This window comes from Limulus polyphemus, unplaced genomic scaffold (genome assembly GCF_000517525.1).
Source record: "Limulus polyphemus unplaced genomic scaffold, Limulus_polyphemus-2.1.2 Scaffold3271, whole genome shotgun sequence".
In the NCBI taxonomy this organism is placed as follows: Eukaryota; Metazoa; Arthropoda; class Merostomata; order Xiphosura; family Limulidae; genus Limulus; species Limulus polyphemus.
In genome coordinates this window covers 109,958-123,960 of record NW_013668881.1, presented here as the reverse complement: position 1 = coordinate 123,960, position 14,003 = coordinate 109,958, and the positions used below count along the sequence as shown (strand labels likewise).

The following is a 14,003-nucleotide window of genomic DNA, read 5'->3' as shown; positions in this document are numbered from 1 at the left end:
CTAATTAATTATATGTATATTACTGTATGAATCAGACTGGATAATCTTACACAGGTTACCATACTCAGCCATGTATAATTAACCACATTAATTTTACTGTATGGACTAGACTGTATAATCTTACACGGGAACCATACTCTGCTGTGTTTGATTAATCATGTTCATTATACTAAATAATTATAAGAAACAACAAAAGCAACAGGGCATTTTTTGTATTTGAGTCTGGTTCTCTGTATGACAGTTAATAATGTGACCTATCAATGCAGCCTTGTGGCTACAACCATAAAGTATATGAATAGTTATTTTAAATGACATAATATAGTGTAATGTCAGAGTAATGGTTCATTGTTATATATTAGTCTGATTCTCTCTGTATAAATTAATAATGTGGCTTATCAATACAGTCTTGTGGCTTCAACAATAAGGTTTATGAGTTCATGTTTTAAAAGACACAATTCATGATGTTAAAAAAACATGTAGGTTGAAAAAATATATTTCACACAAAAGTGAAAAAACCTATAACACTAATGCTTTCAAAAAATGGACCTTTCTTTATCACTTTGCCCCTGATGGAGAAAGAATCACCTCTTCAAAGACAAACATAATATACTGTAAGGTTAGAATTATAGATCATTGTTTTATCTTAGTCTGATTCTCTGTAGATAGTTAATATTGTGACATGTGTATACAACCTTGTGGCTTCAACAATAAGGTATTTAAGTATATATTTTAAACAATATAACATATTATAGGGTTAGAATTATAGATCATTGTTTTATCTTAGTCTGATTCTCTGTAGATAGTTAATAATGTGACATGTGTATACAACCTTGTGGCTTGAACAATAAGGTATTTAAGTATATATTTTAAACAATATAACATATTGTAGGGTTAGAATTATAGATCATTGCTTTATCTTAGTCTGATTCTCTGTAGATAGTTAATATTGTGACATGTGTATACAACCTTGTGGCTTCAACAATAAGGTATTTAAGTAGATATTTTAAACAATATAACATATTGTAGGGTTAGAATTATAGATCATTGCTTTATCTTAGTCTGATTCTCTGTAGGTAGTTAATATTGTGACATGTCTATACAACCTTGTGGCTTCAACAATAAGGTATTTAAGTAGATATTTTAAACAATATAACATATTGTAGGGTTAGGCTATACTGAAATTGTCTGACATTGTCTGTTGGGCTGTAGGTGGTTTTAGAAGTGGGAATAAGCATAAAGCAGTTAGGAGGAAAACAAGGAGGGAGGCCCTCTGAGGTGTTTGAAATAACTCCTGACTGCTGTACTATCCATCCAGGAGGTCATACATATTTAACTTTGAAGTATTCTCCCAAAAGTATTCAGGTGAGCAATGTTTTGACTGTTTTATATCTAACTGATTTTTTCCAAGGAAGAAAATCATGTCAGGTAAATACTAAGAGTCAGTTTATATGACTAGCTAGAAATATTTCATTATCATCACACTGTTGCCCAACAGATACATATTGAACATTGGTTTTCCTTTAGATTTGCATTGAATTGGCCATGATATCATAATATATCCAACAAGAACTTAGTCTCAGTCACAACAGGAAAACTGTATGAAAATGTTAATATAAACATACTGAAGAATAATTTATTTCTGTTTTAAAACAAAACATATTATGCATGATGTAGTAACACTGTTATACATATTAGACTTTCACTAGTTAACAAAAGTGATCCTAGAAAAATGTCAGAAAACTTTAGCTACCAAGAATTAAGAAACATTTTAACTGGCGTGAAAAAATACAATTAAAAGAATGTGGTAACTCATTTTCTGTACATATAAACTATCTGAGCCGTATAGAAACATGAGTTGGAAGTTTTCAACCCACATGAAAGTTCTGATAAAAGACAGTGTTGTATCATTCCATCATTATCCAGTCATACCAAACCCAGTCAGTATCACAACACATAAGTCATGATAAGCTCAGGCTAATAAGAAAGGATCACTTCCAAATTACATTTAGATCAAACATGAACCAAATTTAAATTAAGTATGTCCCTAGTAGCTTAGCTGTAAGTCAAGGGGCTCACACTGCTAAAAAACAGGTTTCTATACTCCTGGTGGGCTCAGCATAGACAGCCCATTGTGTAGCTTTGTGCTTAATATCAAACAATGTTAACACAACAATGTTAAATACAAATATCTAGCTCTTTGAGACATCAGGTAAGTTTAGCTAACTACAAGTAAAACCATCACATTAAAGAAATATTAAAGCCAGTATAATTATTTTATATTAATTTCTAATGAAAATTCTGCATTATCAGTACAGTTACATCTCTGAATATATCATAGCAAAGACAATTTAGATCATACGTTCCATGTTCAAACTGAATGGCACCATGTGTGCTACATGTCAAGCCAGACTCTCCTACTTTCCCTAACTTACAAGGATGATAACAAGAAAAACCCACTCCTTATGCAGGTACTCTTAACTGAATAGTAGAATTGTCTGTCACCATTATAATGATACTTTCAACTGAATAGTAGAATTGCCTTTCACCATTATAATGATACTTTTAACTGAATAGTAGAATTGCCTGTCACTATTATAATGATACTTTTAACTGAATAATAGAATTGCCTTTCACCATTATAATGATACTTTTAACTGAATAGTAGAATTGCCTTTCACCATTATAATGATACTTTTAACTGAATAGTAGAATTGCCTTTCACCGTTATAATGATACTTTTAACTGAATAGTAGAATTGCCTTTCACCATTATAATGATACTTTTAACTGAATAGTAGAATTGCCTTTCACCATTATAATGATACTTTTAACTGAATAGTAGAATTGCCTTTCACCATTATAATGATACTTTTAACTGAATAGTAGAATTGCCTTTCACCATTATAATGATCTCACAGCTGAAAATATGGACAGTGGAGGCTTATTGTGTTTCAAGTCTTAGAAATTTTGGTCCTCATCTTGGTGCCCTGATCACTGGGACATGTCCATCCCAATTATATTTATACACATAGTTGGAAAATATATGTTTTCTACAAAATATAGAAAATAGTAAAATTAGTTTTATTAACTGCTAAACATTTAAATTAAAATTTCTGAAATTTAGCTGGTTTTTTTTGCAGAATGTTAACTATGATATGTATAAACTCACTCTTAAAATATTATTTTTCTCAAATTAAAAATTAATAGATACTTGTTAGAGATGTAATATTTATATACTAACAATTTTTTTCCTAATTTTGATAATCCTCTATAGTTAAACAATCTTGCAATACTTTTTATGAATTTTAGAGTCCTTTTTTAACTTCCTAAATCAGTTTAGGCATATGAATAATATTATAACATTGCACCTAATTTACTATTCAATATTATACAGTGGATCAGCTGTTAAGTAACTATATTACAAACTTATTTTATTTTCACTTAAGTTAAAATTGAAAGTATAATCTGTGACAGAGAAGCCTAATGCATTCTTTAATTTGCCCCTGCTGTGGGTTGCAGTTTTTGATTCATAATGCCAAGTTTGACACTCTATTACACCTGGCTACTCTAAATTTCAGACCAAAATACATATTTGTCTTACTTTTAGATTCATAATGCCATGTTTGAAGCTGCTGTAAACATTTCAACACCTCATGGTCCCAGTCTTGTATTTGAATTAGTAGGAGAAGGAATTCTTCCTCGGATTATTTTCCTCCAACCAAGATTGTATGATGAACAAAACTCACTTATTATGCTTTTCAATAAATTAATTGTTGGTTGTTCACAGTGTCTACCCTTGGTGTTAAAAAATACAGACCTACCCCCTGCACAGGTATGTTATTTATTTGTTTCAAATGCTAACTCTATTCTGATAGGACTATCACTTCAGCATTCCTGCTACTTGTTGTACAGTTGTTAGATTTAAAAAAATAATATTTGATAATAAACAAGGTTATTGTAATTAATGAAATCTTGTAATTTAGAAATATAAGATACATTTTTTATTTAAGAAAAGAATGTTTGTATGTACATTGTTGGTTGTATTTGATAGTTTTGTTATATGGGTGTACATTGTTGATTGTATTTGATAGTTTTGTTATATGGGTGTACATTGTTGGTTGTATTTGATAGTTTTGTAATATAGGTGTACATTGTTGGTTGTATTTGATAGTTTTGTAATATAGGTGTACATTTTTTTTTTTGTAGTTGATAGTTTTTGATACATATGGGACAAATATGAGTATTTGAATATGCTACATTGTTGGTTGTATTTGATAGTTTTGTAATATAGGTGTACATTGTTGATTGTATTTGATAGTTTTGTAATATAGGTGTACATTGTTGGTTGTATTTGATAGTTTTGTAATATAGGTGTACATTTTTTTTTGTAGTTGATAGTTTTTGATACATATGAGACAAATATGAGTATTTGAATATGCTTATTTGTACAGTCATCAGTTTCTAATAATTTTAGGTGAAAATTGTATTTGATGATCCTGAAGGAGCTTTCCAGCTGAAATCAGAGACTAAGAAGGATATCTCAGCAGGTATCACATTAACTTTCACTAAAGTAGATATTAACTTCCAACACATATTAAACTATTTAAATAGCTTTATTTTTTTCAAATGATTCCTTCTGAAAACACTTCACTGTTTGAAGAAATAGATTGAAAATAGTGTGCTTGAAGTGAGATTTATTTTTAGTGTGTTTCATCTTCTGCAGGATCTGATAACTTGTGGCAGCTGACTCTGTTATCAGGAGAAGTATTTATATTTCATGTTATTTTCACCGCCTTGTATGACAAACACTTTGAAAGCAGTTTGGAATTGAATGTAATGAATAATCCTTTTGAACAGCAAAAAGTTCGACTACTTGGTAAAGGTTACACTGGAATGGTTTCTGTTGAAGTGCCAATTATTCCTAAGATCAATAATGTTGATGAAGGTCTTGTAACAGATGTAAATGGTGAGTTATATGTATCATTACTAGTATTGAATGACTAAATATTCATGTAGAAAATACAAAAACAACTTTTGTATGGTATATGTGATGAAGGTTTTGTTACAAGTGTGAATCTCCAACAATAGTAACTAATTTCTATGTAATTTAGCAGATATTTTTATTTCACATCTGCTCAAAATGCTGTGAAATAAATGGTAAATAATTTTGAAGATTATAGTTTAATATTACATAGATGTCTTTAGAGATAATTAAAACATGGAAGTTACATGTTCTCTTAATGCTTTTGTTTCTAATAATAGTTTAGGAATTATCAAAGTCTCTTGTAACATATTTAATGTTTGAGACCATGTTGCCTACAAATGTCAATTGGACCCTCACTGCGTTAATTTTAGTGGTTCCCACCCATCTTACTATTTTTCTTGCCCTAAATGGGTGGAGGATAAAGAGGTACAGTGTTTAAAAACTATTAAAAACGTTTCTTACCTAAAGGCTTGGAAGTTATTGTCCCCTACTCCATCTTGGACATATGCCTCTACACTCCACACTACTGCTACAGTGGGAGTGCAGACGGACCTTTCCATGCCTCCATTCAAGTATTTTTTGCATCACGTGAAGAGTATTTTGCTCTCAATGGATAACACTTCTATATCTGTCCCACCATTCCTTCCAGTGACTCCCATCTCCTTTGGCCCTGGGTTGACAGTGTCCCAAGGGGCAGTGATCATTTTCCAATCGTTGTGAGGGAGATTGGCCATGGTCAATACCACCCAACCTGAGTGCCACAGTGGAAATTGGACCAGGCCGACTGGCTCTCTTTCACCTCTCTCTCAGAACTTGATCCTGCTATTGTTAGTCTTCCATCTATTAACGACTGCATGGAAGAATTAACTGATTGCTTCATTCAAGCAGCTGTTTATTCTATACCTAAAACCTCGACACGTTTCCCGTGGTGTCCTTGTCCATGGTGGTCTCCAGCCTGCCAGCAGGCATGGAAGGCTCAGAAATGGGCCTAAGATACTTTTTGCAGAAATACCACTCATTCCAACTGCATTGCTTTCCAGCAGGCCTGTGTCAATGCTCAGCAAGTTACACATCAAAGGAATCTTAGATTAAGTTCACTACTAGCATCTTTCTACCACCAGAAGATTTGGGAGGTATTCTTCCCATCCCCTTTCCATCTTGCTCTCCAATGGCCAGGAAGTTGTTGATGTACAGAACATCGCCAATACGCTCTGTGAAGGTTTTCTCGTGCATCCAGCACTTCTGTTTCTTTCCTTGCCTTCTTGGCCATCAAGTCTGGGGCAGAATGATTGCCTCTTTCCTTTTGGGCCAATTGTCTCTATGACAATAATTCCCCCTTACACTGGTGGAACTCAAACTTGCTCTTCATTGGTCTGGCAATACATCAGTCAGACCTGATAATGTTCTCTATGAGATGCTGCACCATCTCTCTCATGTCTCTTTTGCTATTCTTCTGATTGTTTTTAACCGGATCTGACAGGAGAACGTTTTTCCTGATGCTTGGTGCCAGGCTATTGTCCTCCCTTTCTCTAAGCCTGGGAAGGATCCCAAGATTCCTTCTAATTAGCATCCAATTGCTTTGACTAGCTGTCTCTATAAGGTCTTAGAAAGGATGGTTAATGCTCATCATGTTTAGTTCCCTCGAATCAAACAACCTCCTCTCACTCACCCAGTGTGGGTTCCATCGATAGCGCTCCACCATGGACTACCTGATTCAACTTGAAACTTCAATCAGGGAAGCCTTCCTTAAGAGAGAACATTATGTCTCCATGTTCTTTGACCCTGAGAAGGCTTACAACACAATGTGGAGGTAAGACATTTTGTGGGACCTCCACTCATATGGGTTGTGCAGCCACTTACCCATTTTTATTGAGAACTATTTGGCGATTCCAAATCTGTATGGGTTTGACTCTTTCCCGTTCTTTTACACAGGAACTTGGAGTCCCTCAGGGCTGTATCTTGATTGTTGCACTTTTCAGTATCAAGGTTAATGCTATCACTACACAACTTCCTCCTGCTGTTGCAAATGGGCTCTATGTCGATAACTTCCACATCTCGTGTCAGTCGTTGAACATGAGGTTTATTGAGTGGCAATTTCAGACTGCCTTCAATCACTTGTTGAAATGGACCACAGCAAACAGTTTTACGTTTTCTTTTTCCAAAACTGTTTGCATGCATTTTTGCCACCAGGGAGGCCTACACCATGATCCCCAGCTCTGTCTCAGTGATGTTGTTCTTCCTGTGATTCCTGAGGCAAAATTCTTGGGGCTTATCTTTGACTGTAAGCTTACTTTCATTCTCACATAAAGCAGCTATGTGTCAAGTGTACAAGAACACAACATCCTCCATGTGCTCTCTTCCACCTTTTGGGGAGCAGATCAGTGTTCTATGCTCAAGATCTATTGTGCTCTCATTCGATCCGAAATGAACTATGGACTGTGGTTCTTCCATGATCTTGGCCTTGAAGATGCTGGACCTCATTCACCATCTGGGGCTTCAGCTCTCCCCAGGGCTTTGTGCAATTCTCCATTCCAGAGTTTGTACACCAAGTCCCATGAACCTCCTCTTCACCTATGCCATTTGCAACTCTCTCTACAGTATGCTACCAAGCTTATATCCTTACCACAGCATTTCACCTAGAGTTGTGTCTTTCTTCCTCAGTGGGCCATGCTTTTTCAGAATAGATGATCTGCAATTTGTCGTTTTGGCCTTCGTATCCAGGCACAACTAGATGAATTGGGTCTGGCATTGGATGACGTTGCTGTCCCCAATGATCAGCCCATTCCACCATGGCTCATTACCATCCCCAGATATGACCTTTCCTTGAGTGATCTGAGGAAGGCAGATACTTTCGATTGGAAGTATTGTCTTCCATTTACTGAACATCTTTCAAACAATCCTTCTATTCCCATTTACACAGATGGTTCAAAATCAGGTGACTCTGTAGGCTCTCCCATGGTTTACTGTGGCTTGGTAGTTGCTTGCAGAATCCCCTTTACAGTTTCTACAGTGTTTACTGCCATGTTAGTTCTCACCCTCTTCTCATTGACATTCAACAATGGCTGGGCCATGTTGGTATTCGTGGGAACGATCTTGCTGACACCACAGTTACGTCCATCTGCTCTGGTGTCATCACAGCTGTGCCTATCCTGTATATGGACTACAGTCTTGTACAGAAGGCTCGGCTTCGCGCCAGTTGGCAGTCAACTTGGAGTGAGCAACATCATAACAAGCTTTTCCAGATCAAACCTTCTGTTGCTCTTTGGGCGTCTTGTTTCCATAAGGATCAGAAGAAAGAAGTTGTCCTGACTCGGCTATGCATTGGTCACTGTTTTTTAACTCATCGTTTTCTTTTATCTTGGAATGATTCACCAATGTGTGGCCTTTGTGACACTCAAGTCACAATAGCCCACATTTTACTGTTGTGCTGTTATTATGACTCTGAGCGACGACACCACTTTAGACACGTGCTTTCTAAGGGCTTAGTCTGACATTGGATGGTGTCACAGGCGATGATGACACTGTCCAACTTTATAGTATTATTAAATTTTTATGACCCATTGGGTTTTTTAATTCTACTTAAATCTTTTATCTGAATTTACTTTTACGTTTTTTTTACCGGTTATTTGCCACAGATAGCCTAGTTGCTTTGCACCAAAAACTGCCAAACAACCAACCAACAAAATGAGAAATTATGTCAAAAAACATTTTGGGTTGTGCTAAACAAATAAGAAAAGTACTGATAAAGGAAGAGAAAAAAAAACAAGACTCCTCTGAAAAATAGGAATATTTTGTATGTTCAAATATCTGTTCTGATCTTCTTTTGATCACATTTTTCTCAGTATCTTGTTCAAAAAAGTAGGGTTTGTGCATGTTAATTTTTTCTTTTCTTCTTTCTGTCTTAGATTTATCAGTATTTTCCCTATCCACTGGTAAGTAATATCAAGTAATCTTAGAAGTGATTAAATATCTTGTTCTGTTTCTTGTAACTCCAGCAAATCACCTTGTGTTTAGTAACTGTTATGTGACAAAGACCTATAATGCTATATTTTTATGTCCCTAGTAACTCCAGCAAATCACCTGGTGTTCAGTAACTGTTATGTTACAAAGACCTAAAATGCTATCTTTTTATGTCCCTAGTAACTCCAGCAAATCACCTTGTGTTTAGTAATTGTTATGTTACAAAGACATATAGTGCTATCTTTTATGTCCCTAGTAACTCCAGCAAATCACCTTGTGTTTAGTAATTGTTATGTGACAAAGACCTATAATGCTATATTTTTATGTCCCTAGTAACTCCAGCAAATCACCTTGTGTTTAGTAACTGTTATGTTACAAAGACCTATAATGCTATCTTTTTATGTCCCTAGTAACTCCAGCAAATCACCTTGTGTTTAGTAACTGTTATGTTACAAAGACCTATAATGCTATCCTTTTATGTCCCTAGTAACTCCAGCAAATCACCTTGTGTTTAGTAACTGTTATGTGACAAAGACCTATAATGCTATATTTTTATGTCCCTAGTAACTCCAGCAAATCACCTTGTGTTTAGTAACTGTTATGTGACAAAGACCTATAATGCTATATTTTTATGTCCCTAGTAAATCCAGTAAATCACCTGGTGTTCAGTAACTGTTATGTTACAAAGACCTATAATGCTATCTTTTTATGTCTCTAGTAACTCCAGCAAATCACCTTGTGTTTAGTAATTGTTATGTTACAAAGACCTATAATGCTATCTTTTATGTCCCTAGTAACTCCAGCAAATCACCTTGTGTTTAGTAACTGTTATGTCACAAAGACCTATAATGCTATCTTTTTATGTCCCTAGTAACTCCAGCAAATCACCTTGTGTTTAGTAATTGTTATGTTACAAAGACCTATAATGTTGTCTTTTATGTCCCTAGTAACTCCAGCAAATCACCTTGTGTTTAGTAACTGTTATGCTACAAAGACCTATAATGCTATCTTTTATGTCCCTAGTAACTCCAGCAAATCACCTTGTGTTTAGTAATTGTTATGTGACAAAGACCTATAATGCTATCTTTTTATGTCCCTAGTAACTCCAGCAAATCATCTTGTGTTCAGTAACTGTTATGTGAACAAGACCTACAACCAAGTAATTGTGCTTACCAATCAATTTTCATCCAACCCTGTGAAGTTTGTGTGTCCACTGGCTAACCCAGAGTTGACATTCTGGCCCCAAGAGGGATATCTTCTCCCACAAGCAAGAAAGAAGATAAATGCGACCTTCATGTCCGAAGTACCAATGAATTGGACCAGGAAACTCTTAACTATAAGCTGTGTTATTATGAAGGAAAGCCAAGAGGTGAAGCATAAAATATTTTGTAATATGTACAGCTGTTATACATACACAAACTGTAAAGGTTTAGTGACTGTAAAGGGTGAATTAATTATTAAAATATCTTTATTCTTATTGTAATAGCATCATAATGCTTTAACTTAAACTTCAAAATATAACTATAATATACATTATTCTCAAATGAATATATTAGTAGTTAGGGATGATGATGTGGTATTTTCAGGAGAAACTGATTTCCTCCTAGAGTATTAGGTAGATTTGCTATATAACAGGAGGATCAGGAGGATAAATTATGAAGTGATAAAGAACACAATCTTTATTAATAAATTAAGATGTATTCCTACTAACCATTTAACTCAAGACATGCTACATGAATGTTTAATTCTAATGTTTTTTACTTAATGGGAAACATTAGATTTACCCATAACAGCATGTATTATGTATTATTCATTTGTAAAAAATTGAAGAAAAATAGAATTTAATAACCTAGCCATTTCATAATTATTGGGTATGAACCTTTCTATATTATCTCTCAAAGGCTCTACACCAATCCTAACATTTGGCTTGTCCTTGATGTATTTAGAATAAGTCTTACTATTAATTTTTAAATTTTCAGCCAACCTTTATATATATATATATATATTACCCTTTTTAATTTTCTCTTTTACCAACTCTCTTGTTCTTTTATAATCCTCTAAGTCTTCCATCATAGCAGTAACTTTAAACTTCTTAATTAATTCAGTTGCCCAGTTCACAACAGATAATTCTTGTCATATCCATTCAAAACACATATTATCCTTATAGAATGATAAAGGAGCCAATGTGTTAAGCAAAATTGCATAGACATAGAAAAAACAAACCTTTTTGGAAAATTTTGTTAAAATGAGAAGGTAAAAATTCATTGTATGCATGCATACCACAACAACATCCAATTCTTTAAATATTGGTTCTAACTGAGATGTTTCAATTCATTTTATCTCATGATAAATAGAGATGTATGTTCATTTACCTCCCTAAATGGAAAATTCTAAGTTAGAGGTAATAGTGCTTACAGTCAGTGAGAGAATATTCTACACTAAGTGTAGAGGGGGTTGTGTACATTATATTAAAATGGTTTTGAATATGCAAGTCAGAAATTGATGTGAAAACCACATCAGATATAATTTCATGGTGGAACAGAATGTATCAGAACTACATTTTAATTTTGTTTGGCATCTGCCACTTAAAATTGATTGCTTTTGGGAAGAGTATGTAACAGCCCTTTCTAATGCAAAATATTAATACTCTCAGATCACAAAAATCAGAGATTTAGAGCTTACATGAAGATATTCTTTTTACGTAATGGCATTGGAAGCCAAAGAGTATAGATTAACCTCGGGCACCAGGATCTTTTAGAAAGAGACCTGCAATAAGTTTTACTCCAGTAGTGGTAAGCATAGTTCAACATTTTATGGCAGTTGAGGATCCATAAACAAAAAAGGTCAGTGGCTAAAGCTGTCCACATGTCCCAGGCAACTGAAAGCAACATAATCAAAAAAAGATTTTCACTTGGAAAGGATGCCAGAAGGGTATTGGTTCACCAAAATAGGGTGTACAGTCATATCTCTTGTTCAAAGATTGAATACATCAAGCAGCTGGAGAACAAAATGGGTATTCATGCTATTCCATATGAATACACTGGTCAAGTTACTGGATGCAGTGTTGAAAAACCATTGTCCTTATATACTAGATGAATTATTGAAAACCTTCAGGAAGGAGTGGTATGCTTTTGACATGACAGCCTTACAATGGACTGTTTGAAATGGAAACTACACTACAAGGCCATTGTCAAGATGTATCGTTGTCCAATAGAGTATGACTGTACATAGTAATATGGACTATAATGATGTGGTCAGACTCCAAAAATCATTTCAGTATAATATACTCAACCTCTCAACTGATACACCTTATTAATGTAGGCCTAAGAGTAGCATTATAAATTACGTCAACAAATGGAAAAGTATAAGATTTGCTACTAATACTTAGACTTTAAGTGAAATATTTTAGTACTGGTTTCCCTATTTATAAATTATGGTTTTACAGACTTTTGACTGGGACACTCGTATGGAAACCACCACTTGGAGCCCATTACTACCTGGTGAACAATCACAGAATTGGTAAATAGTTTTTAAAACTGTATGTAGTAAAGGAATTTATAAGACAATGAAGTGATATAAATTATAGATCTGCTTAGTTTAACTTTTTTTATATTTGAAGGTTTCTTGTAATTAAAAAGTGCCTCTTATTATACTCACAGTTGTGTTTTTAACTTGCTTTATACCAATATTTACTTCTGTGCTGCACACAGTAGTTAATACTGTAGGTAGTGACATATGTTGTTTTTCATTTATTAGATATCTTGTCTTTGTTAACAGATGAATATCCTCAATTCATGGTTAAGTTCAGTTACTGATGCTGCTCCTTAAGGTCTTCCTGAATCTAGGATACACTGGTTTTAGCTCAACATGAGATTTAAGTTGTGCAGTCTAATTAACAAGTTTTATGTTACACTTATAATGAAGAATTTCATTTTTAATCACTTTTATTTGGGTGTGGTATATTCAGGTGAAACTGAATTAACTTTACAGCCATCAGATAGGTTCACTAAATAACAAGTGATTCTCTCAAGGTATTGATTTTGATGTAATACTAAATCTCTTACTAACTGAGTCAGTGTAAAATGAAGTACTGAGACAGGGACACAAACTGAAATATAAAATGCAGAATCTTTATTGAAACACAAAACACAAGTATGATATGTATACTTGCTTGAATATACTTGGTTAACTCTTCAGGACTTCACTGACTAAATGTAATGTTCCTTAGCTGGCAATATTGAGACACAAAACACAAGCATGATATGTATACTTGCTTGAATATACTTGGTTAACTCTTCAGGACTACACTGACTAAATGTAACGTTCCTTAGCTGGCAATTAGTAATACACACGTAACTAGTCATTCTCATTACAACATAGGTGGAGCTGTAACCTCTAGATATGACATGAACAAACACTGAAGGACACTACTGTCAAAATCCTTACACAGCATGCAGTAATGCACAGCATATTTCACAGGCAGAACAGGGAAATTAGTATTTTGTTAACAACCTTTCTGATTTTAAAATTGTGGTGACAGAAGATTGACTTCAAGACTTAGTACCTCTTATTGTTAGTGTGTGTGTGTGTATTTCATTTATGAAACTTTGCATACATACAAGTAACTGGCATACATTTAGAACAGTATTTTTAAAAATATCAAAATGCAGTCTCCTCTTGATAAAAACAATATTTCAGCTACAGGACTAAAGAACACAACATGTAACAAAATACACTGTACCTATGCTCTCTGACAATTTTATTTTATCAATTCCCACATAATATTTTCTGGTACACATAACACTGTTACATCTACAGCTATAGAATCTCTGGAAGAGAAAGTAATTAGAAAACTGAAAGGTTTGATAAATTAATCCTGGTCAGGTTTCATTTATAACACACAAAGTTATACAAGGGATATATAAACTAATTGTCCCTAAACTGTTAGCCTAGAGGGAAAGCAGGTCATCAAAAACACCCACTGTCAATTTTTAGGCTTTTCTATACACCTGGAAAAAAGTTAAGCACCCCCGTGTTTTTTTCAGGATTGCTTATTGAAA

The 14,003-nt window shown here is 34.2% G+C and overlaps 1 protein-coding gene across 1 annotated transcript in view; it reads left to right on the top strand.

Moving 5' to 3' along the window:
* Positions 1 to 14,003, top strand: part of LOC111088185 (hydrocephalus-inducing protein homolog) — a 75,984-nt gene that overhangs the window by 14,060 nt on the left and 47,921 nt on the right. Inside the window, exons 11-16 of the mRNA XM_022397433.1 lie at positions 1,210 to 1,362; positions 3,607 to 3,831; positions 4,474 to 4,546; positions 4,723 to 4,965; positions 10,044 to 10,312; positions 12,389 to 12,462. Of these exons, the coding sequence (XP_022253141.1) occupies positions 1,210 to 1,362; positions 3,607 to 3,831; positions 4,474 to 4,546; positions 4,723 to 4,965; positions 10,044 to 10,312; positions 12,389 to 12,462 (1,037 nt within the window). The remainder of the gene's footprint in view (positions 1 to 1,209; positions 1,363 to 3,606; positions 3,832 to 4,473; positions 4,547 to 4,722; positions 4,966 to 10,043; positions 10,313 to 12,388; positions 12,463 to 14,003) is intronic.